This window comes from Emydura macquarii, unplaced genomic scaffold (genome assembly GCF_026122565.2).
Source record: "Emydura macquarii macquarii isolate MOO-44397 ecotype Brisbane River unplaced genomic scaffold, CSIRO-AGI_Emac_v2 contig_1253, whole genome shotgun sequence".
Lineage (NCBI taxonomy): Eukaryota > Metazoa > Chordata > Testudines > Chelidae > Emydura > Emydura macquarii.
Window position 1 is genome coordinate 45,439,381 of NW_027131390.1, and position 24,185 is coordinate 45,463,565.

Sequence of the window (24,185 nt, forward strand, 5' to 3'; positions counted from 1 at the left end):
CCGAAACTGTGATTTCTACTTTACAAAAGTAGTGATCATCTCTACAGTCACATTAAAAAAGATAGATATTAAAAAGCCACACAATACAGTGGGCTTTGAGGATTTCAAGAAATTGGCCTTGAGATCAAAGTCTTCAGCAGAGTTAGGAAGCACACCTTTTCGTGTGCGCGTGTTTGTTAATGGGATCAAAGATCTCTAGACACCCAAGACAAGATAAATATTTGAGAATTGAAGTAGACAGGCTAATGTTGGCTTTGGAGCTTTTAACAGGATGCAGGTGACAGATCCCATTCAGAGGGACCCTGCTTCATCTGTACTGGGCATTCCCAGGGAGGTGATTGTGCCGAATTGCCCAAGCAGGAAACAACAATCCAGCAAAAACTTTCCACCTCTCTCTCTCGTCCCCCCCCCCCCTTCCTCTCTCTCCCCCCTAAAAAAGATTTTGGGCAGCAACCTACTTACTAAGCTGCCATCTAGAGGCGCTTTTCTGCAGTGTATATAACAGCCAGTCAGCTCGGAAAGAACACTCAGTCTCTTGCAAACTGCTCTGCAATCAGGGTCTCTGAACGCAGGAGGAGGGGAAAAGCTCAACCAGTAGGTAAGGAAATACCGAGCACTGTAGGGCGAGAGGAAGGGAGAGCATGGGAATGCAAAGCAAAGCTGGGGCAGAACGCGTGTCTGCTCCGGGGGCAAATTCACCAAGGCTGGCAAAGGGGAGCATTAGAGATCTGGCTTAAAAGGCGAGTTTAAAAAGCTGAAAACGCGGACTGCCTCCTTGAAATAGGGCTGGCTTTGCCCTCTCCTGGCGGAAAGCAAACCCAGTTCTCAGGAGCACCGATCTCCCCTAAGTTTCTTTGTTTTGAAGTCGAGATGATGCAGTGTCAGCCCCCAGTTTTGGATATTTTCTTTGAAAGAGCTACATCTTGCTCCAGTGCATACCACCTTCCCCTGGGCTCTTCTTCAGCCGCTGAGGGGTGCCTAATATTTGTATGCAGACAGACCCCCTGAAATGCCTATTCCAGCGGGTGGAGGAAAGCAGCATGGCACAGCTGATGGTTTCCTCCAACTGCTAGCACCTAGATACCAAGATTTGCTCTGAACATCGGCCGAGAAGGGCAGCAGCCGCTCTTTTGATGGAACTGGCTGGGGGTCTGGGAGATTTAAATTTGCAAAGTGTAGATTTCCGCCTTGGTTGTTAGCAGTCATATTGGTGGGTGACTGATGATAACCTATGACCTTCCCATACAATCCAGGGCTTTCATAGACTGTTTGCCGGCTGGGTTCAGGAAGCTGCAAATCTCAAAGTTAAATAGAGTCTTCTTTTTCTTGATTACATCAGGGCTAATCTAATTTCACCTTCCTTCCCCCCCCCCCCCCCCTTACCTGATCTCCCTTTAAAGGAGAGAGAGCGAAGGAAATTACGTGCAGATGCCTTGCTATGTCGTTGTTTGAATGAGCTACGTATTTTAGAGGGGCTAGAAAAGTTTGTTGAACATTGCTGTATAGCAGAGTCCTTTAAATGAAGTCTGGGGTGGATGCGCAATAAACAGTTGCCCTTGTGACTTCTGGGGTAATGAGGAGCTGTAAAGTTATTCCAGTGCGTTGTTAAAGGCAGAATAATTAGGCTTAACAATGGGACAGCGCCTCATTAAACAGTTTATGGTCCTTCGAAGGCATTTGGTGACATTCCCTAAAAGTTTCATTCCGCAAAGTTTCAGGGGTAGCGGTGGGAACTTTTTTGTCCCTTCTCAGACGCGGATGTCGCCTTTGTGTCTGTGCTTTTTCTGGAAGCAAAAACGTGGAGATCAACTAAAGGGTGCAAGGCGTTTTACTTGCACGCATAGCAAAGAAAGTTGCTGGCGTCTCTTCGCAACTTTCTACCAGCAGGGGGCCCGATTCAGCTCCCATTGAAATCACGGGGCAAAACTTCCACCAATATGAATGGGGAGCAGGATCGGGTCCCCCAAGAGGGCAAATGATCCTTTTTGCAATTCAGCCTTCGCATTAGGGACGTTTCCAGGGAGAATCCTTCCCTGGGCTTCTAAAGCACGGTTAGCGCTTCTCTTCCCATCTGGGGGGTGAAACGTTTGAGTAAAGATATCAGATGTTAGATGTAAAATTTTAAAATGATGTTGCAAACCCCAACTGTTCCCTCCCAACCTGGGGGCGTGGAGGGGTCCTCCCCTCCCCCCCCCCCCCCCCAAAAAAAAAAAAAAAACTTCTGTGGAATGAGAAGCATTTTTCCCCCCTGCCAAACTGATCATACCCAAAGATAAATTATGTTGGTCTATGAAATATTTCACATGATTCAGAGGGAGCTGCCCCATTAAAACACAATGCCCAGTTTAGCAGCAATCCTCAGAGGATCCATAAATATCTCCTAATCAGGGGCCCATTGACTTTCTGGATTCGCATTGCCTTTAAATTCTGAACAGTAGCTTTTTTATGCCACTGTTTCGGGCATAAAGTCAAAGCATTTTCATCCACAGAGAGAAAACGAGGGAGCTGTTTGAGTTAAGCACACATTGAAGAGGCTTAGTAGAGGTTAACAGGGCAGACAAAGGGAGCAGCAGTCAATTACATAACTATATCGAAGATGATTACATGTGCTCCAGCATCTCTCTCACAAGTATTATGCACGGCTGGGGATAGATAGTACTGCACACGCTTGCCTGAGATGTACTTTAAAGGTCAGACGTATTGACGGTGCAGTGCAAATATTTGGCAGAAGAAGCAAATCTCTTTACCTGGTTTTGAAGAGATGGTGATTGCAATGATACCTTTCTGCCCCTGTTTGCTCTGAGACCAGGTCTGTTTCCAGTTGCATGCTGGTGTAAATCCAGAGTAGCTCCATTGAAGCTAATGGAGCTCCTTTGGATTTGCACTGGTGGAACTGGGAACAGCTTGGCTGGTTGTTAAGCATTGTCAGCAAGCCTGGCACTTCCCAAGAGACACCATGTAGAGGGCATCTGCACTGAGCGTTCACAGGTGAAGGGCTTGATCCTCCACACACCTCCCACTGAATCTGGTGCTGGCTATCGAGTAGTTCTTCAGACTCAGTAAGTGTTCCCAGAATTGGGCCCTAAAAACCAAACTAGAGAAACCACTGGGAAGCCACAAGAAGGATTAATGCAGTTACATCACACACACAGTTATGGCTGAGGATTTTCAATGACACCGTGGCTCACTCACTAAATAACACCTCATGATAAATTGTCATATCAAGCGGGACAGCAAAAAGTACTTGCTTCTTCATAGCAGATAGTTCTTATCAGGCCAAAGAAAGAGAGAGAGAGGAAAGAATGGGTGGGGCTAGGGAGCTGAATGTAAAGCTGTCTGGAATTGGTTGACTGAGACACAGATAGTGGGAATGATTGCAGAACTGCAGACTGGGGTTAGCTGGAGAAATCTCAGAACAACTCGCTTTGTTAGGAGGTCCAGTGCATATGGATGGGTCAGGTAGTTGTTTTCTTCTCCTGTGCTGATATCTCTTGGTCGTTCCTTTAAATGCAAGGTTACATCAGTTATGAGGCTTCCAGTCTAAGACACCATTATGTCTAAAAAGAGAACTGAATATGTAAAAGGCCAAATGGCTTTAGTCCGCCTTACTGAGGGACTGATGTGCTCACCCCGCACCCCCCGCAAAACTAATCTGGGTGGGAATTAAGATCTGGTTACACAGCCAATCCCAAACTATAGACATAGACCGGCCTTTGCTTGCTGCAATCTCTGAATATAGCTGTCACGATCTTCAATTCCAGCAGCTCCTCCTCAGTTGTGCATTTGAGCACAGTGGGCCATATCCGCTTTCTGGATGGAGCTCTTTTGTCACTAAATGGGGACATGGGTTTATATAGATGCACCCATGCAGGTACTCACACAAACACACAAAGGGATAGTGGCCTGCTAAAATTCACCACATATACCGGATGCCCCTAACTTGCATGCAGTAAGATCACAGGAGGCATTCATTAATGAGTGGTCAAGATTGCATTGTTTTCAGTTTAGCTGGTTCACCAGACCAGACAGCCTTGCGCTGGCAGGTGGCTGCAGAGCCCTCAGATCAGTTTACACTGTCTGCTTTCAAGGGATATCATGGCCCCATTTTTGCATATATTTCACCAGGGAACAGTTATGCTATATGTTTGCTGTGACCCTGATGACCTAACACTATGCATCGTGCTAGGTTATTTTAGAGAACATTTGCTTACAAGTAACATTAACGGCTTCCTATTGGTCTGAGGATGAGATCTTCACCTTGACAGTTAACTTGGATCATTGTCTCTCTTTTTGTGAAATCAACAGTTCATTCAACTATTAATGTATCTCCCTAGGTCAGGTGATGTCCTTCCAGTCTGCGTTAGCATCATGTTAGGCATCCAAAGCAGCGGAGGACTAGTTTTACAAAAGGGGTAAATGTGACCCAAAGCTAAATACTTTTGTATTACCAGTCCCCACTGTTCAAAAACCGTGAGTCAGACTGACCCCAAAATCACATGATTGGCTTAGCAATCATGAGATTTTAAAAACAAAGTCAGGGTGCTGTTTGCTTTCTGGGTTTTGAGGTGGTAGGGCATACAGGGGTTGCATTTTCAAACTTTCCTCTAACAACCATGAGGCCCTGAAATGTGGGTTTTTGTTTTTTTTTAATGAAAGCAGAGAGATTCTCCCATAATCACGCTGGTGATTGCAACTTAAACATTTTGACTTGGCATGATGAATAGCTTAAAACAAGCTGCTTTTTTATTTATAGCCCTGCCCTCAAGATGTCCCCTGGCTAAGATGTTGTTGGTGACTTTATTTCCTAAGCAAACAACACCATTCACACAACCCTCAAGGCTCTCTATTAGTAGGCTTTATTTTTTTCCACAGGGGACACATTGGGGCATGTGCCTTTAAGCCTGTGTTGTCTTAACTGAATCCTCTAGTTTCCTCGGATCAAACACATTGCTGTTGAAACTCCCCTGATCTCAACAGCGTAACACCAGAGAGGGATTTGGCCCATCTTTGCAGCTGGCTCATAAACACACAGCATGCAGGTGGATAATTTTGACAGATGTAGATGAAAAATCCTCAGCAAAATCTCTGAAGCAGATGGGATGAGAATGATTGATTTACTTCAGCCGAGACTGGCCTCTCCTGAGATGCCGGAACTGCAAAGTGCAGGGAAATCTCCGTCTTGTACTCTCTTGTGTGTCAGAATAAATCAAAAGGTTGGCGTGAACTCTCTCCCTGTCCTTTCCTCCAACAACAGTGATTATTATAAAACTCTGGTGGCCTGTTCTCAGAATTGCTGAGCAACTGGAAGTTCCCACTGAAGTCAGTAGAAGCTATGGTCGCTCAGCACCTGGGAAAAATTGACCCCAGAGGTTCCTGTCTATGGTACTTATCTGGCCCTCGTCACTGTAGTACCTGAAGCACCTCACAATCGTTAACACATTTGTCCTGAGAAGACCCCAGTGAGGCAGAGCAGGGCTGTTATCTCCATTACACAGATGGGGAACTGAGGCACAGAGAGATTTGGCCAGGACACACCGGAAGTCTGTGGCTGGGCAGGGGATTGAATTTGGGCAAGTGCCTGACTGTCTTTCCCCATGAAGGAGAAGGAAGAATCATTGAATTCAATCATCTTCAGTCCCTTCCCGCTCGCTGATTAATTTAATTTTCTTCGTGTGAGATGAGATGTGTTCTGCCTTGTAGAGTGAGTGGTACTTGTTGGGCCAGATCCTCAGATGGGGTAAAATGATGTAGCGTATTGATTTCCGTGGTGGATGGGGATCACTGTGTTTTGCCAACTTCTCTGTTTGTTGCAGCTGTTACACTACAGGAGTCAGATGGCACCTGGTGGAGCTAATGCCTTTTGAAGTGGGAAGTACACCTGAGTCCTAACTATGCCCCTAACTTTCCCTAACTAATAGCTAGGGCTCAGGTGTTTGTACAGGTCCAGCCGCCTCTCTGAAGTGCACTCACGCTTGGTTTTGCATTCTGTACAGTGCCTGTAGCAGTGCTACTACGATACCTGAAAAAGCTGATTTCCACAGTGGACAGGTTTGGGTTTGTTTTTTTTTCTGTCGCTATAGATCATTACTAGTCTTGCAGACAAAATCCTCCTCGCTGCATAAGTCGGATGAGGTTTCTCTCTGAGCTCGTATTTAAACACTACAGCTTGGCACGTGCCCAGAACTGAATGGAAAGCGTCGAGGAAGACCGTTTTTCAAATAAGACCCTGTCCTCTCTATAACTAGCCACAAATAGATGGAGCAGCTTTGTTTCGCTGAAGCAAGGCTGTCCTTATTAAAACACGGGGTTACTTTTTTATTTACCAATGCCCATTTTGCTCCCAAAACGTTGCGTTCAGAATGTCAATGGCATAGAAAGAGGAAGCTCCATGTGCACTTAAAGTGTTGCTCATAATCTCATCACAGTCTGTTTACTCTTTGCATAGTAGTCTGCTCTCTCGTTGATATGTTCATGCCACTCCCAAGATTATCACCACTGGGTGTCCAGCCAAGGGACAATAGAGCCGTTAATACTCTCCTGTTTATTGTTTCCCCTTATCTCCCCTCTCTCTTCCTCTGCTTGTATCGGTGCTATGTACAAAAGCAACTACCTCTCTGCAAGGTCAGGGCTGCCTTCGTGCACTCCTTGCAATTTCAGTCTCCAACGGAGTAGGGCTAGGAGCTGATTCGTTATCTCAAGTGTAGCTGATTTTCCTTGCTAGCTCTTGCAACGTAGCAGGCCTCACAAACCCTGCTGAAGTGCCCATTGTAATCGAAAGATGCTTTAACGAGGAGAGAGGGAGGGACTGTTCAGAAACGCAGAGGGCTGTGTAAATACTTTCTTTGCCTTGGCACCAGAACAGTTTATTGAATCAAATGAACATGGCCCCAAAGGCAGCAGCAAAAAGCAGAAGGGAGTGGATCATCGTTCCACCCTTTTCCTTTAATGGGATAGGCTGCGTGTGTGTCAAAACAAAAAGTTAAAAAAAATCCCCTTGTGCCAGGCAACAATCCAAGACGGATAAATGTCAGAAAACAGTTATATCCTAAAGGGGGAGAGGGGGAGAGGAAGGGAAACATAAAATAAAACCATGATGTGAAGCAGATTGAGGATTGTCTTATCCAGCTGACCCCTTGCATACCACCTCTCTGGGCTTGCCTAGGCTGCTTGCTTGTAAAGCCAGGCCCAGTGGGCAGAGGGGATAAAGAGCTACGTATTAAGGTGAAGGCAACAGAAGAAAGGGACCAGCAGAACAACCCTCCTTTTCATACAGTCTGGGCAAATTGTGGCATTTCATTACTGCCCTGTGCTGCACGTCTTCTATCAATAACCCCACAGGGGTATTTTTGCCCACCGCTTTACTCCGGTAGTGAGTGGTAGCGACAGCACACTCGGATGGCCTTTATATGCCATCCAGTGAGTTGTTGCATTGTCCTCTTGTCAAGCCAGTATGTTGTATCCCTAGGGCTTGAGGAAGGTGGGTTCTCTCGTGACAGCGCAGCGTTCTGATTTCAGAGCACGGTCAGATGAATGAAGGGGGAGACCTTTGTCCTGTCCTCCATTCCACCTGTTTGGAAATCAGGAGTGGTTCCACTGAAGTCAGTGGCCCTGATTCTCCACTGCCCTACACCTTCTGTTGTCATTTACTCCAGTGCTGAATGCGTATGTGATGCCCCCACATTAGGACTCAAAGCTCCCTCTCACCAGTGTTAGGGGTTCATGCTTGCTTTGTACTACTATAAACAATTGCGGGCACCGGGGAGTCAGGCCCAGTGGGCTGAAACCACAATGAGAGAGGAAAATTGCGTCCTGATTGCCTTTAATTCCTCACTCCTTCTGGCTGGTCCCAGAAAGAGCTGCTGCTATTGGTCTTGTTCACACACAGGGCAACTAACTGGAATGGTTTCATTTTTAAAAGCCCTGAATAAAATCTGGCGCTCAGAGCAAGAATCTATAAGCACTTTGGAGAGCTCTGAGCTGTTCCTACATAAGCCTTTGTTTCCAAGGAACTTCTCCTCAAACTTTCTGCCTTTGTTACTGGTTACACCAAAGATGGGGAGGGCTAGCATACTCAGTAGCGCAGTTAAGAGATGTGGGGCCTCTCATTAAATCCCTATTCGCTCCTTGTGGCCACCCTTCCCTACTCATTTCCTGGCTGAACGTTGATGTAATTCTGGATGGTGATATAGGGATTCAGCCACACTAAATCAGCCTCCCAAAGATCTCGTCTACACTTGGAATTGGCTCGATTTCACCCACTGGTGTTGGTGCAAGGGAGCAAGAAAGCCGCAGGTGGAAACAGAATTAGGTGTACTGGGGCAAAGCATGGCTTTGACTGTCGACACTATAAGGGGTTGCACTGCTGGAACAAAACTGATGCCTGGCTGAAACTGGGACTAATTTAAGTGCAGATGTAACACACTGATCAGTGAATTTTGCATGTCTTTGTCTGTTGATTCACGAAGTTTGTGAGTCTGTTATATCCCCATTTACAGTGCTTGGCCCTTTAGCCCAGGCTATAGAATCTCTTCGCTCCAGAGATCCCTGGTTCAGTCCCTGATATTGTCAGCCGAGATGGCAGCTGTCACATAGACAAGATCTTAGACAGGCTGACTTGCTGCTGTGGGTAGTATTGTAGCTTCTACAGGCTGGATGGCAGTTCACCACTCCCAATGCATGGCAGTAACTGCTGCAACATGGCCTGGATTTTGTGGGAAGCTGTGACATTCTGTTGGTCCCATCCTTCTGCTGGCTATGCATGTGACAAGTAGCTCACCTCTTTCTCCTCTCTCTGCCGATGGAGGAACTCTTGAAGCAATAATAATAAAGCACATAAAGAGAAAATGTGTGTTGCTGAGAGAAGGAGAGAGGCTGAGCTTTAGCAGCTGGGGTGAGGGAGTGTTCTTAACCAAAGATCTCTTCCAAAAAGGAAAAATGAGGCCTGCAGCTCTTACACTGCAGTAAGGCTCTAATTCTCTCAGTGCTACGTAATAATTGTGAGACCCAGGGGGGTACTTCATTAGATGTAATGCAGGAGCCTGGATTGAAATTTAAAATTGAGAGGAGAGCACAAAGGCCTTAGGTCTACACTTCTTGTTTCATGCATCTGGAGCTGTACTTGATGTGCTGCTCAACAGAACTTACAGTAAATGTTTTACAGTATTCTGTGTCAGCCAGATCAATTCTACTATGGTTGAGGGAGTGCAGATAAAATGGCTTAAAGCTTTCCCTGCTAAAAGCAATAGGATCATCTTTTATGTTGTAGAAGACAGATTCTTTCGCCTGACATTTATTTGGCCATGGTGTACTTTGTGGATTTCACACCCGGGGACTATAGCCAACCTGATGATGTCATACACAGACTGTAATGAAAAAGCACACGAAAAGGCAATGCTGTTTCTCTATTGTAGACCAGATGCGTTTGGTTTGTTCCTCAGTCCCAGTTTGCTGTCTTGTTCTCTTTAACTGAAAGTATTTTACAAGGACATGACACAATTTAAACAAAGCATCCAAAGCATACAACAAAGTGTTCGCAGGGTGATAGCACAAGTGTTTTGATACAAGGACAGTCGAGAGTACTCTAACCCTTGCTAACCAAGTTATTTTCTTCTTCTTATTTTGTTTTTAGGTTATTTTGATTCCAAATTGACCAGCCATGAGTGCAATTGACTTGACTTCCATCCTTGATCTTTTGGAAGTGGGAAATTTCTCTGATATCAACTGGACGTGCAACAATGGAGACTGCATCACTGTGGACACACTCTCATGCCCTAGCACGCTTCACAAAAGTGTCTTACTGTACACCCTCTCTATCTTCTACATCTTTATCTTTGTGATAGGCTTGGTGGCCAATTTGGTGGTTGTCTGGGTCAATCTCCAGGCCAAAACGACTGGTTATGAAACCCACCTCTACATCTTCAATTTAGCCATCGCTGACCTGTGCGTTGTCATCACCCTTCCAGTCTGGGTGGTCTCCCTTGTCCAGCATAACCAATGGCACATGGGAGAAATCACATGCAAGATCACTCACCTCATATTTTCCATCAACTTGTATGGGAGCATCTTCTTCCTGGCATGTATGAGTGTAGACCGCTACCTCTCGGTCGCCTACTTCACCAACTCCAGTAACCGCAAGAAGAAGATCATCCGACGTTGCATCTGCATCTTTGTGTGGCTTCTCGCCTTCTGTGTCTCTCTCCCAGACACCTATTATCTGAAGACTGTCTCGTCAAACAATGAAACTTACTGCCGCCCCCTCTATCCAGAGGAGAGCTTCAAAGAGTGGCTGGTTGGCATGGAGCTCATCTCTGTTGTGTTGGGCTTTGCCATCCCTTTTCCCATCATTGCTCTTTTTTATTTTCTCCTTGCAAGGACTGTCTCTGCCTCCAGTGACCAAGAAAGGAAGAGCAATGGGAAGATAATTTTCTCTTATGTTGTTGTGTTCCTTGTCTGCTGGCTTCCCTACCATGCAGTTGTCCTGCTTGACATCTTCTCAGTCCTTCATTTTATACCCTTCAGTTGTCAAATGGAGAACTTTCTGTATGCGGCACTTCACATCAGCCAGTGTTTCTCCCTCATCCATTGCTGTGTCAACCCCATACTCTACAGCTTCATCAACCGAAATTACAGATACGAGCTCATGAAAGCCTTTATTTTCAAGTACTCAGCCAAAACGGGCCTCACCAAACTCATTGATGCTTCCAGAGTATCAGAAGCTGAGTACTCTGCTCTTGAACAAAGTGCCAAATGATCACCACTCCATAAAGACTCCTTGTGGACCTTTATGTGCTTGTCTTTGATGGGGGCGTCAATTCACAGCTTGCGAGAGAAATGAAGAACCATAATTTAAATTTAGAATTTGGAGCAAAATGAGAAGTGGTACCAAAATCATGCATGTATTTGAATGTGTTTTGTTTTATCTACTGCTAGCTAATCCAGAGACCAGGGTGCAAATTCTATGCAAACAGAAGAGAATATGTAGTAAACAAAGCCATTGTGTACCACGGATATCACATATCTTCAGGATAGTCTTTTTTTCCAATGTGTAAAGAAGACCCTCTCTTGGTTTCAATGTATATGTGTTATATAGATATAGATATATATAGTGTGTATTTAAAAACCCAAGACTTTATTTTCTGGCTGTTGGTGTACCTTATACAATTGTATTTGAAAGTTTAAATATATTTTTATCATGTATTTGAAGTATCTTGCTGACAATTGTATCCAGAGTGCTGTAGTCTGAATGTTAGATTGCCATTCATTCTTGACTGTCATTGGACTAAGGATGACATTAATAGTTGTATGGAGATTATATATTTGGTGTGTGCGCTTGTGTCTACTTTGGCTGGCACGCTTTATTTACAATAGCTTTATGTTGTGGTTTACACCTATACGTATGGAAATAAACTCTATATACTGTAATATAGTTCGACATCATGTTAAAATTAACAGTAAGGTAAGAGTCATGTTAACTCGTGTTGCCATGTTTCACCCAGCAGTATCCTTATGCCCAGAATGAATGACCTGATTTCTAAGAGTCCTCTTTATTTGTGAGTTATTTTTTTAAAATAAAGATATGGAAAAACACCCAGCCGTGGTTTAACTTTTTTTCTTTTTCTTCCTCTTTTTTCCTGTCTTTTCTACAAGAGCAGACCCTGTCACTGGTGTGTGTATACATATATTTGGTATGTTAATGGCAAACAGAAACAATTTGAAGAGGAATGTCAAATGAGATTTGCTAAAGGTAAAACTAAGTGGGGGAAACAATGGGGTGGATAGGAGTGGGCTTTTGAACAATCTGTTTACAATGGTCCATTATTTAGAAGGTTGAGTTAGCTGGACTTTTAAGACAAAGGCTGCCGGGAAAGACAAGATCCTGAGCATAAATAAACATGCAAAATAAAAATTGGAGAGTGTAATAAAGCAATGGGATTTGACATAAACTAGGCTTAATGCCTTTTTATTTCATTGCTCTAGAATTCAGAGGTTTGCAAGTTTCCTTCTGACAGTCCAACTATTTTTAACTCCTTTTATGGCTTCCTTTATTATTATTTATATCACCCTAGCACCTAGGAGCCCTAGTCATGGACCAGGACCTCATTGTGCTAGGTGCTGTACAAACACAGAACGGAAAGATGCTCCTTGCCTCAAGCAGCTCCAATGTAAGTACTTGCAACATCAAATTTTCAGACCATTGGGCCAAATTCAGCCAACCAAGGAGAGCCACTGAAGCTTCTTGTACCGCAAAAGTTTGTTACTCCTTTGCCAGGTAATGTATGACCATATGGGTAACCTCTTTCTGTTCTGACTGGGTGACTTTCACTATTTTGCATGCCTCTTCAATGATGGAGCTATGGCAGTTATTTCACAGTCAAGATTGCTGCTGAGCTTCCATTACAAATCTAATTTTGGTCCCCTTCAAAAAATCAATTTTGAAATTGGTAGGTTGGGGTTTTCCTACAAAATCTGGATATGGGGTTCCTGAATCTGCTGCCCTAAAAAGTATCTCAGAGTTCAAAAATCTTCTCTCCCTTCGCCCACACTTTCCTTACACCTGCTCTATGCTGCAGTTTTACTGATAAAAGTTGCCTTATTTTAGCACATCCTTACATGCATCCACACTCAAAATAGAGTTCTCAAAACCTGTTTTTCCATCAGTCAAACTAAACTGCCTCCCCAAAGGACAGAAGTCCTTGATTGGCACTGTTTCACTGGTACAGTGCCAAAGTGAATGCTGCATTACCATTACTGGCTCCAATAGTTCTCCAGGAACAATCCCATAATGCCCTTATCCTGGCAGCATCCACTGCTCTGGTTTAAATTTTGAATCTGGTAAAGCTTTGTAGTGAAAATGTGGTCTTAATTTCCCTTTGCAAGAAAAAACAAAACCAAAAGCAGGAGATAAATAAATCTTAGTTTACTGGACTGTCTTAGGTAAGGACTTGTCTACATGGGAAAGTTTTACCAGTTATATCAGTGTTGCTAAACCAATATGGTAACTAGTATATAACTTCCCATGCGGACATACTTATTCCAGCATAAGAATGGCTTTTAACAGTTTAGATTAAACTGCTTCCAAAAATACATAAACCAACTGGAAAAAGGCACACATACTGGAATAAGAGTCCACCTTGGGTGTTATACCTGTTTAACTATATCGGTTTAAATTTACATTTAAATTTAGTTTTAAACAGGTATCACTTTCCTCTGTAGACAAGAACACAGTGCCTAGGACCAAAATTGAGCCAAATTCCAGCCTAATTTCAAAAGCTGTCAATTTTTGCAATTTGTAATATAACAATGGAATGTGAGTTCTGGGGAGAATAGTGTCCAAGTTCAGAATTGCTGGCGCCTATTTTTTTAGAATAAACAGATAAGCAAGTCTCAGGCCCCTCTTCCTTTGCTGAGATGAATCTCAGAAAATTGTTAGGCAGGCAGTGGGCGGGCAGGCAGAGCACAGACCGAGGTTCATGCCTTTCCTTTCAGCATTCCCATGTCAGAAAGCGTCTGAGGAGGAGGAGAGGGGAGGGGAGTAAACCCCCGGTTCCATGAGCTTGTGCCAGTGAAATCAAACAGAGCAGTTCAGAACTCATTCGTGAGATGGTCACTCTACTTGGACGACTTCATCCAGGAAGAATGTCACCTGCATTAAAAGTGCCATCAATTGGGAGGCAGGAATATCTATAGACGAATGAATACCTATAGAGATAAATGAAACCCAGTCATTGGTGTTTAGACCCAAATGACCTCCCAAACTTCACACACCATTTCCCCAAAGTGCTGCATTTTGTACTAAGGTCTGAATTAATGATACTGACAATGGCCTGTTGGGAGAGAACCCAAGATGGCTCCTGGATCTCATCCGTCCCATCACATGGATGGAATGACTTGCACGGAAAAATAGCCTGCTAGGTTTTTATGAAAGGGAAGCGAAGCCACTTTTTGTCTGCTCTGTCTGCAGGAAACTCCTGCACAAAGGTGGAACTTGCATGTTGCTCTCCTCAGGCATCTTTTTAATTCAGTGTCGCTCCAGAATGGCAGCTCCTCTCTTGGAGAAAGTGCACTGTATGTTCCCCTCCATGCCTGCCCAGCTCAGGGGCCAGGTTGCTCATGTCCCTATCCCGTTAAAGCACCACAGAGGCAGTAGAAGGGAGCAAAACCTGGGCTTTCCAGCCCCATTTTGAGTAGCCCACATGCAGAGGTGCAAGAGGGAGCGGTGTGCGCCTCACTTGGCTTGCCACCAATCATGCAGAATGGGATGACAGCAAAGAAAAAGGCTGGGGGGGGGGGAGGGCGGTGGTTAGGGGAGGCCGAATGTTAGGAAAGGGGAAGAACGTGAGATTCAGCTGTTCTTACAGATGTTTCATTCAGAAGTTTTTTTGGTGGAGAACTCAGACAAGTGCAGGGAAATGTTTTGATATTGATGGGGAGAAAACTTGGGCCAAACAATGTCAACCCGCTGTACTCACCGGTGTGTACATGGAGTGACTCCACAACCTGGGTCGGCTCTGCTATTGCAGAGCAGGAGCGGGGCGCTTTGAAGAGGGGAGTTTATCAGACCCGCACAAGCAACTGAAGGTGGGGGTGGAGAAGGGAACAGGAATGGGTCCTAGGGTGACCCATCCCTTTAAGGGGAAAAGAGGCCGGCCCTGCCAGCATCATAATTAGCTGCCTCCCAGCCTGGATTAAGGGAGTTAGGTGCTAGTCTGATGAACAGATGGACTTCAGAGAAAAGGCTGAGAGCAGGTTAGGTGCCTGGGGGAGGCCCTGATATGGGCTCTGCAAGGAGCAGCTGGTTGCTGGGCGGGAAGGCAGTGGGAATCTGCTAGGAAAAAGGGCCTACGGGGAGAAAACCTAAGGAGGCAGCGCTCTGCTAGGAGAGCAAGAGAGAACTCCGCAGGGCCAGAGAGGAGGGGTGAAAAGTAAGGGATGTCCAGGAGTGGTGGACTGTGAGAGAGACTCCAGGGCAAACAGCCCAGGAGTCAGTGCTCTGTAGCAGGGCAGAGAAAGACCTAGAGGTAGCTCAGAAGGGGCCGAGAACTGAGCCCAGAAAGCAGGCTGAAGAGTAACTGAAGAGAGGGCAGAGGAACCATTTGTTTGGACTTTTACTGGGACTCTTGTTAGCCCAAAATTGTTTAGTGGCTTGGCCAGAGACCCAAGCCATATCATCCACACTGACCTGCATGGGGAAGTCTGAGGCGACCTACCTTGGCTGGGGAAACTGAGGCACAGATGCTGCAGAGCCCCACCATGCCACGAGGCAGTGCTCTAGAAGCAGACTTACAGAATGGAATAGTGACTATGAGTTGTGGCTGTCTATTAATGAAGGCTCCAGGCCTGCTTTGTGTGGGGGAGCCCCACGTCGGCACAGGGCTAGTTGTGGGACAATAGCCTCAGAAAATCACTCACGGCCTGGCTCCCAGATGTGCTGAGCAGCCAGCAATCGTATTGACTTCATTGGGAGCTACAGGTGCCCGTTACCAAGGGGCTGGGTTATGTATAAAAGCGCTGAATGGCCAAATGTGCAAAAATCAAACAGAACCTGTTATCATATGTTTGGAACACATTGTTCTGCTTCGCTGGTTTGCTTTCTGGTCAAAAGAATTCAAGGGCAGTAAGATTCCACATTCCTTAAAGGCAAGGATTAACCAAATAAAAAATCCATCTGCTGTATGCTAAAAGATTTTTTCCTGCAGAGCACAGGTCTGTTTTATTATGATTCAAACACAGATTTCTTTTTATGAGCCATAGATGAAATTCAGGTGTAGCAACCTTCTAGATAAGGAATTGTAAGAAGTGCCTAAGTAACTGGCCCCGTTCTTCTTTGGTTTAAAGCTGCTGACTTTAGACACCAGCCTTTAATGAGTTCACTGGGCATAAAACCCATTTTTAAGTTCTTTAGAGGTAAGAAATAACTCAACTGTGAAGAAAGTTTTATGCACGTGTCCATGGTGGCTCTGCTGATGGTAAATCTGAATCCATTTAAAAGAGCTACTTGGTGGGATGAGTTGTGGAATTTTAGGATTTGAAACTTGTGGGTCAGCCCTACGCCTGCCTGTGACGTCAGTGGAGTTCTGCATGGGCAGAGGCAATGGCCCGTGTGGGTGGGATTGCCGGGGGGGATGTATAAAGCACTATTCTCATTGGTAAGGTGACACACAAAATCCCAGAGCTAATACGGTGTGTGGCTATGGACCTTTTGGGCCAGGATCTGCTCTCAATTACACCCCCAGAATAAATCAGGAGTAACTCCACTGATTTTCCTGGAGGTAATTAGGATCTCCGCTGGCATAACTGAGCAGGATTTTATCCTCTGCAACCCCAGGAACAATTCTGAAAAGCTTGCATGCATTTGTTTCTGAGTTTGGTTTTTGCAAAATAGTTTGAGGTTATGTGTGCATATTCCATGGTTGCAGAATGAGTTTGAAAGACATTGTCATGGAATGTCTCAGCTATAACAATAAGGAATGGACACTATATTTATAGTATCTGTTGCTGCCCTAACACAGGGTTGTTATAGCTATACTGAGTCTTTCTCTCTTTCCTTTTAGTGCTTGCTATTCTGCGAGGATGCCTGTTTTTGTTCTTCTGCTAACCAGTAGCTTCTGTTCAGAAAGTGTATTACATTTCCAAGGATTATACAACACATACAAATGCATTAGGGACAGATCCTGAAGTCCTTATTTAAGGATTCTGCAAACATTACTCACAGTAGTCATTCTTATGGTCCTGCCAATGGTGAAACTGAATGAGTCAATTCCATGAGCAAGGGCTGGAGGCTCAAATCTCTAGTTATCACCAGGTTAACGCTCTGATTGCATTCAGCGGATAGTTTGTCTAAAGGGAGACCGGAATAAGGAGACGTCAAGAGTTGGCTTTAGAATACAAAATAACCACAAAAATGCACACACAAGAAAAGAAAGAAAATCCTTCTCATATTTTGCAGTGGATATTCTATCCTAACTCATTTGCGTAAACTCCTCTTTTAGTGAGTCTTGTCAATTCCTTTTGTCAGGAATCATACATTTCTGTTGGTCAAGCCTTCCAGTTCATCCAGTCTTACAGTGCTGGCCAGCTTATCGATTCATTATTGAATGAGCTAAGGCCTGGTCATGGTGTTCTCATTCATGTTGCATAGCACCTTACTCCAAGAGTGGTCCTGTTGGAAGATGCTATTCATCATGAGTAAGGGCTCCAGAACCAGGCCCCACTGGATTGTCACCTTATCTAATATGTACACATAAGAATTAAAACAAACCAAGGGGCTAGATCATCTGGCAGTGTACATCAGTGTCACACCATTGCAAAGTGTGAAATCCACTGAGCTAAACTAATTTACACCAGCTGAGAATCTGGCCCATAATGTTCTATATCACGCTGGATCCTGTTATCTGGTAGTTCAAAGCTGACTGATGATTTTTTACCTTTATTTTTCAAGCTAGGGGAAAAAATACTAACATCCTGTACTGTACTATTTTCAGAATAAAGCAAAAGAATTAAATTACACTTGAACAGCAAACCTAAGAACAGCAAAGGTCAGGGAACGTTTAAGTAAGGTCACCCTATCGATTTGAACAGCACAAGGATTAACATCAAATACTTTGCCATGAAAGGCTGAAAAGAAGCAAATTCAGCGTGATATATTGAAACCCAAGTTCTCTTTCATACATAGCAGAGCCACTGACATATTACTCTTCAAGTTGAGATATGTTGCCTTGCCAACATATATTCTGAGTTATCGAAGCAGATTTAATGCTTTTGCAGCAATTGACTTTTTCTTTTTTGGGGGGGAGGGCCTTTTCTCTTTCTTCTCAAAAATTGCTACAGAAGCTTTTGAACCTACCTAGGAAATGACCTTAATCAATTTAGTTCCAGCGAAAACTATGAAAACTTAGATCTTTCTATTTTGCTTCCTCTGGGCAGTGTCTTGATGGCACTGAACAGGGTGTAGAAGTCACAGCTTGATCGAAGCTGGGTTTTGTTTTGTTTTGTTTTACCCCTTCAACTGGTAGCTACATTTTGTGGGGAAGGATTGATGTGACTGACAAGTGTTTTGAATTGCAAACTGAAAGGCCTCAAAATGCATGAAAAGCAAGTGACGCTTAAAAAGAGAAAACGTGTAAATCCTTAGGAAACAAGCACAAACGAAAAAACCCTGCAAATTCTGCAAAAGGGTCACAGAGGCTGCATTCAGATTTCTTTCAAGTCAGCATTTTTGGACCACCTGTTGGCCCGTTTATGGATTGTGCAGCAGGAAATCTGGGTAGATAATGAGCCAGGTTCTCAGCTGGTCTGCATCAAAATAGATCCCTGATCACCAGCTAGGAGGATCTGTCCGTGTATTTTAAAATCATCTGTTGCATGTGGATTATACAATGCTTGTTGAGGGTGTCATTGCAGAAGCAAGTAGGTCATGTCAGTGACTTTATTACGGGTATGAGTGATTCCACTTGATAAGCTGGATCTCAGGGATAAACAGCTTCATTTTTTCCCCCAAAGTGAGTATGCAGATTATCAAGGCTGCTGGTCTAAATGGGTACAGCTCCATTGATTTGATGGAGTTGCACTCAGCAGAGAATTTGACCTTTCATCAGGCAGATTTCCACCCCCTAAAATATTATTTATTATTTGTATTGCAGTAACATCAAGAGAATTCAATGAAGCTCAAGGCCTTATTGTGCAAGGCGCTGTACAACTACATAGCGAGAAACAGTTCCTGCTGCAAAGAGCTGACAAAATAAGTATTTATCCTTTGATGCCTTGTTGGAAGGCTGGGAGGTGAACTTGTGTTGGGACTGATGTTTATAGGTGGGATATTTCCTCCTTGTTTTTTTCCCCTTCAAGGATCTGTGTCATAATCTTCATTATAATAAGAAGGGAGACAGTGTTGTCTCCAGTGACTAGAGAGCTGGGGTGGTAATCAAGACACCTATTCTGGATAGCTTCTGATACTTCACTCATCACCGCACAGATGAGTTGAACCCTCATTGTAGAGGCCTGCTACTTATGTGCTGGGTGACTGTAGGCGGGTAGCGGCCTTCTCTGTGCCTCAGTTTTCCCACCTCTAACATAGGGATAATGACTCTTTTACCTTACCAGTTTCCCTTTGAAATGCATGGATGAAAGGCTGTAAGGAAGAGCTAAGTGCCTTACAGCAATTGCATTCAAACGATGGTACCTCAAAAACCACGAAAAAGGGAAATTCCTAGTTAATACCACTGACATAGATCCAGCAGAGTGCAGCTGTTGCTAACCGCCATACTGCTGTGAGAGAAATCCAGGGATCGCAGTCAACCATGTTTGTTCTCTTCAGGAAGCCAATGGCATCAGGTGACGAGTTGGGTTCTGTTGCCCCTGGCTGGAGGGACAAGATGACACTGGTTCATTGCAGAAGTCCCAGGGATACTTCCATCACACAGCTTGCCTGGGAGATCTGATTATTATTTGTATTGCAGCAGCCTCGAGGGGCCACAACTGTACTAGACACTGTAGATGGATATAGTGAGCGATAAGCCCTGCTAGTTTCCATTCCAGCTAGAGAAGCAGGGCAAAAGGAAAGCAACTTGCACCAGATCAGAGGTGGAGCTGTGAATAGAATTCTGGTCTCTGGACTCCCAGGCCAGCACTTTGCCCACTATACCTTGTTGCCTCCTCTGTCGTGCTCTGTTCACATGAATACAGCAAGACAGGCAACCCTGATCTGTTATTGTTTTCTTTCACCTTTCGTGGGAGAGCCTGGAATGAAGTGAACTGACACTTTTAGGACTTGCCTATGAGGGCTGGACAGCTACATTGTGGAGGAGATTATTTCATTTGCTTTCACTGCTGTACATGAAAGACGTCTATTAAAATAGCCCCCAAAAACACCAAAACAACCGTAGCTCATAATACTGCTGTGTTTGATAGGATCATGATTAATAATGGTCTTGGATTATACGCTTGTTGGGGCCAGGACCATCTTTTTGCTCTGTTTTTTTTTAACACTGTGGAGGTGTACAAAAAAAACTCGGGGTACAAAATAACCCAAAGTATTAAAAAGGAAAACATTTGAAACTCTGGCCCCAGCTGTGGATGCTGATGTTCTGTGAAATCTGGCCCTGAGCACTTTCAAAATTTGGCCCTCGTGGGTTGTGTTGAACAACCCTTTGAAGTTCAAGGTTGCCCTGCTACTCCCAGTTTGAGAGATTTGTAAAAAGAGTGGGACGGGAAGAAATTTCCTCTCCTCCATCCTCTCCTCTTTAGCCTAGGGAATGTGACATTTTGGGTGGAAAAGTTCTGCAGAGGTAGGAAAGGCAGTCACTTGGAAAAGTTGATTCTGCAAGCTTTCAGGATCACTGTCTGCTGCCTCCTTTCAGCTCGACTGCTTCACCATGAGCCTGAAGTTTTTGCTTTAATGATCAAGTCGGTTGGAGTATTTGAATTTATACCCTTCTCTCTCCCTTTGCTGTGAATCGTTAAAAGGGAAATGTTTCAGATTCCTTGTTCCAGAAGAAAATGCTTCTCATAGTACATCTGTATAGTAAAATACCAGCTCGACTCTTCCTTTAACTTTAACTACCTGTCTATGTCTGGGCTGAAAAAAGGCTCCGTCTGTGTTGTGGGTCTCAACAGCTTTTGATTCTGGGCACTGTTCGTTACTTTCTCAAACTTGCTTGACACTCATTTCCCATTGTAAACCCAAATGCCAGTCACTATTTGTACAGTGAAATGATAGAACATGGGGTAATACTGGGATCCGTAGGAGTTTCTTGGGAAAGGAATGTTCCAAGCTTGGAAAGCACATAGAAGAAAACACTTTGTGAGAAAACATTATAGAAGGAGAAGCCTTTTTAAAAAAAAAGTTGGCCTCCAGGCCCTGTATCAGATCCTGCTCTCATTTAGACCAGTTTAACTGAGCAGAGTCTAGCTTTCTGTCTACACTAGTGGGGCAACCTTGGGCCTAAATTTCTGCCAGTGTAAATGGGTGACACTCCATTGTTGTCATTCATTTACACCCATAGGTGCTGGAATATGGTGAAGTGGTTTCCATCATATACAGGGTTTACAGTCTGGTTCACTGGCTCTCAGCACTCCTGCTATACAAACTGTTCCAGTACCTCTGTTTATACCAGTACATGTTTTTGGCTGAAACCCATGTTTCTAGCTGAAAACTGTTACTGACAAGTAACCTTCCTAAGGGGCTGAGAATTAGGAATCTCTTTGGCTCAGCATCAGAAAGGTTGGAGGTGAATCTGAACATTATAAATCTCTTGGGTCTTTAAAATCAGGTTGGAAATCTCAGGAGGTCTCCAGTCCTGTCTGCCTCCGGTCAGATTGAAATCCAGAAGTGCAAAGGTCCGTGAAAAATCATTAATAAAGAACAAAAACAGACCTCAAGAAAGGTTCCATTCCAAGATGAAATTGGAATTTCAGACCAACTCTCTCGTGGGCTGGGAAATGGCTCCTATTTTATCTCAGCAGATCTGCCCACCTGTGGATGAAATACACACTCCAGATCCTGCTAGCTTTTCATTCTCAAGAGCTCTGATCCTGTACTGGTGTAAACAACAGTAGCTCTTCAGTGGAACTCTGCTGATTTATACTAAGAGAGGATCTGGCACAAGTAGTTCAGTTTAAGTGACTGGTACTTACTTGTGTGAGACGCTGAGACATGCTTGGGTCTGTGATGATATTTTTGGAATGCGATTCAGCCATTTTAATCCGTATATGCATGATCTTGACATTTTAGAGGGTCAGTTTCAGGCCTCTGACACCAGTGTTTTGTATACCTAGTCTGCGTTGTGCTCCCTCTCCTGTCTGACAGCTACCCAGCCATGCTCTTTGCCTGAAGTATTTTTAGGACCCCCTGGGGTCTTTTAATGTTTGTTTCCTGTTCAAGTCAAGCTGGGTCAAGCTATTGGTTTAGAGCAGGGTATATGGTGTGTCAGGAAAAGAAAATCCTCCAACTTTAACAGTTATTAAAAGATATTAAACCCAAGGCAAAAACATTGAAATAAGTTTTAGGAACCAGATCCTGCACCATGCTACTGCTCCTTTGGGTGCTCCAAATAGGTCAAAACACTGCCCTAAACAGACAGATGGGGAAACCCTGGAAGTAGGGGCGTGCTCTGCAAGCTGATGTCGTCAACTGTATGTCACCTCTTCCATCCCAGAGGGCGTGCTGTCCTCTGGTGATTATTGCTGGCATAATGGCCACAAGGGAGCCCTGACAAGACAGAATAATCAGAGTTGCCTCATGTCGCCTCTAATTTAGTTCAAGGGCCGGGGCTTTGCAAATATGGCCTGGGTGATTGACTTAAAGTGCAGAAACCTTCATGGCTAGACCGCTTGCCTCTGCGCCCTCTGCCACTGTAAGCTCTTGTCATTTGTGGCATATCCTGTAGCTTCCTGCCTGGGAGCGTTGCGGCTGATTTCATGGTAGCAGGATGCGACCTGTAGCTGCAAGACAATGCCCGATGAAGTTACTCATCCTGAGCCAGTTATGCGTGTCGAAGAGCACCTCGCTCCACAAACGGCCCCGAGGATGAGTGGGACTCTCCCGTGAGGCCCTGTTTCTCTGTGGGTGGAGAAGTTTGCCGACAGTACAGGTCAAGGAGTCTGTGAAAGAGGGAGTTTCAGTATTAACTTCCAGTTTCTAGGGTGGGATTTTCAAAATCCCGGAGAGATTTGACGCCGACCGTCAATCGGGCCAAGATTTCACCCTCAGCATTTGCCAAACTCTGCTCCCACTGAAATCCAAGAGAGGTTTCCCAGAGACTTCAATGGAGAGCAGAATTAGGCCAATGATGTGCACGCCTGACTCTCCTGCCATTCATGTCTCTGCTTTTCACTGTTTGAATCTCAGACTATTGAGAGGCACATTATCCACTCGAGGCATGTGAGTAACCTGTAGTGAGATGTGTGCAGGCCATTCAGCGGGGAATATACATGTTACGGCCTGATCTTGCCCTCAAAGGACCAAAAATCCCAGGGTTTCCTGCCAGCTTTTAACACACAGAGGTACAGTGAAGCCAGGACATATGGAGAAGTATTGTAAGATTTTGAACGTGGGGAAGCTGTCTTTTTGTCCTATGTTTGTACAGCACCTAGCACTATATAGCTTGTTTGACCCTGCCGAGGAGCCACCAGGTTTTGATTTATATCAGAAAGACTGGTGCAGATTGAATCGCATCAGGACATCTCCTGGGAGATGTGGATAAACCCTCTTTCAATGGAAAATGAGGCAAACACCTATATGCAGCTGTGGTCACCAGGCACAAACGCTGGAGCACATAGTATCTTATTGCCCCCTTCATTCTTTGGCCACGGGTCTGAAGGACATTCACCAGCTCAATGCTGTGCAATGTGCTGGCTGTCAAACCTAGATATAAATTATCCTTGCTACCTACCCAAGCCATACGAAAGAAGAAAGAGAAGAAGGCAGCACCAAGCACAATAGAGTCCTGGTCTATGACTAGGGTTTTTAGGTGTTACTGCAATACAAGAAGAAGGAGGAGGAGGAGGAGGAGGAGGAGACAGATAAAAATGGCAAAAGACTCAGAGCATTGGCTAAAATTGGCACCTTTTATTGTTAAAATAAAAGCAAGGCAATCATACAATGATGGAAGGAAACAACCATCTCGAACATAAAGTACAGGGGGCGGTAGCAGGGTCCCAGAGCTGGGCTGCAGCCCAAGACCCAACATCTAATGTGCAATTAAATCCTTAGCCCAAACCCTGGGAGCCCCAGTCACCTGGGACGGGTCAGCTGCAGGTGTCTAATTACCAGGTAGAAATACCATAAGGGCCCAGTCCAACTCCCACTGACTGTAAAGGGAGCTCTATCAGGCCCGAGTCTGAGGCAGTTGAGTTGTTACGTTAGCTCACTTGGCAGCGCTTTGTGTTATTGTTGATGGGCCAAAAATCCTGAGGTGAAATGCTGCTGTTCTCTTGTTATGTGATTTACACACACTCGCAGCTGAGGATGACCGTAGTTATTGAGATATAGCTAGCCTCAGCTGACGCCTTTGTCGGGCTTAGCTCTAAATATGCTTTTTGTCGTACCCCCTTCTCCATGCAACTTTCTTCCCTCCTGCCTCTTCTGTCTACCTGCCACTTAAATACTCAGGGCCCGATTCTCTTCTTGATTACAGCACAGTAACTCCATTGACTTCAGTGGAGTGATTTCTGATTTACACCAGAAAGTC

General features: G+C 44.6%; 1 protein-coding gene across 1 annotated transcript; it reads left to right on the forward strand.

Moving 5' to 3' along the window:
* Window positions 1-540: 540 nt before the first annotated feature.
* ACKR3 (atypical chemokine receptor 3) lies at window positions 541-11,590 on the forward strand. The gene is made up of 2 exons (XM_067549800.1): window positions 541-598; window positions 9,629-11,590. The coding sequence occupies exon 2, from the start codon at window positions 9,656-9,658 to the stop codon at window positions 10,748-10,750; it is 1,095 nt and encodes a 364-aa protein (XP_067405901.1). The 5' UTR covers window positions 541-598; window positions 9,629-9,655; the 3' UTR covers window positions 10,751-11,590.
* Window positions 11,591-24,185: the final 12,595 nt, after the last annotated feature.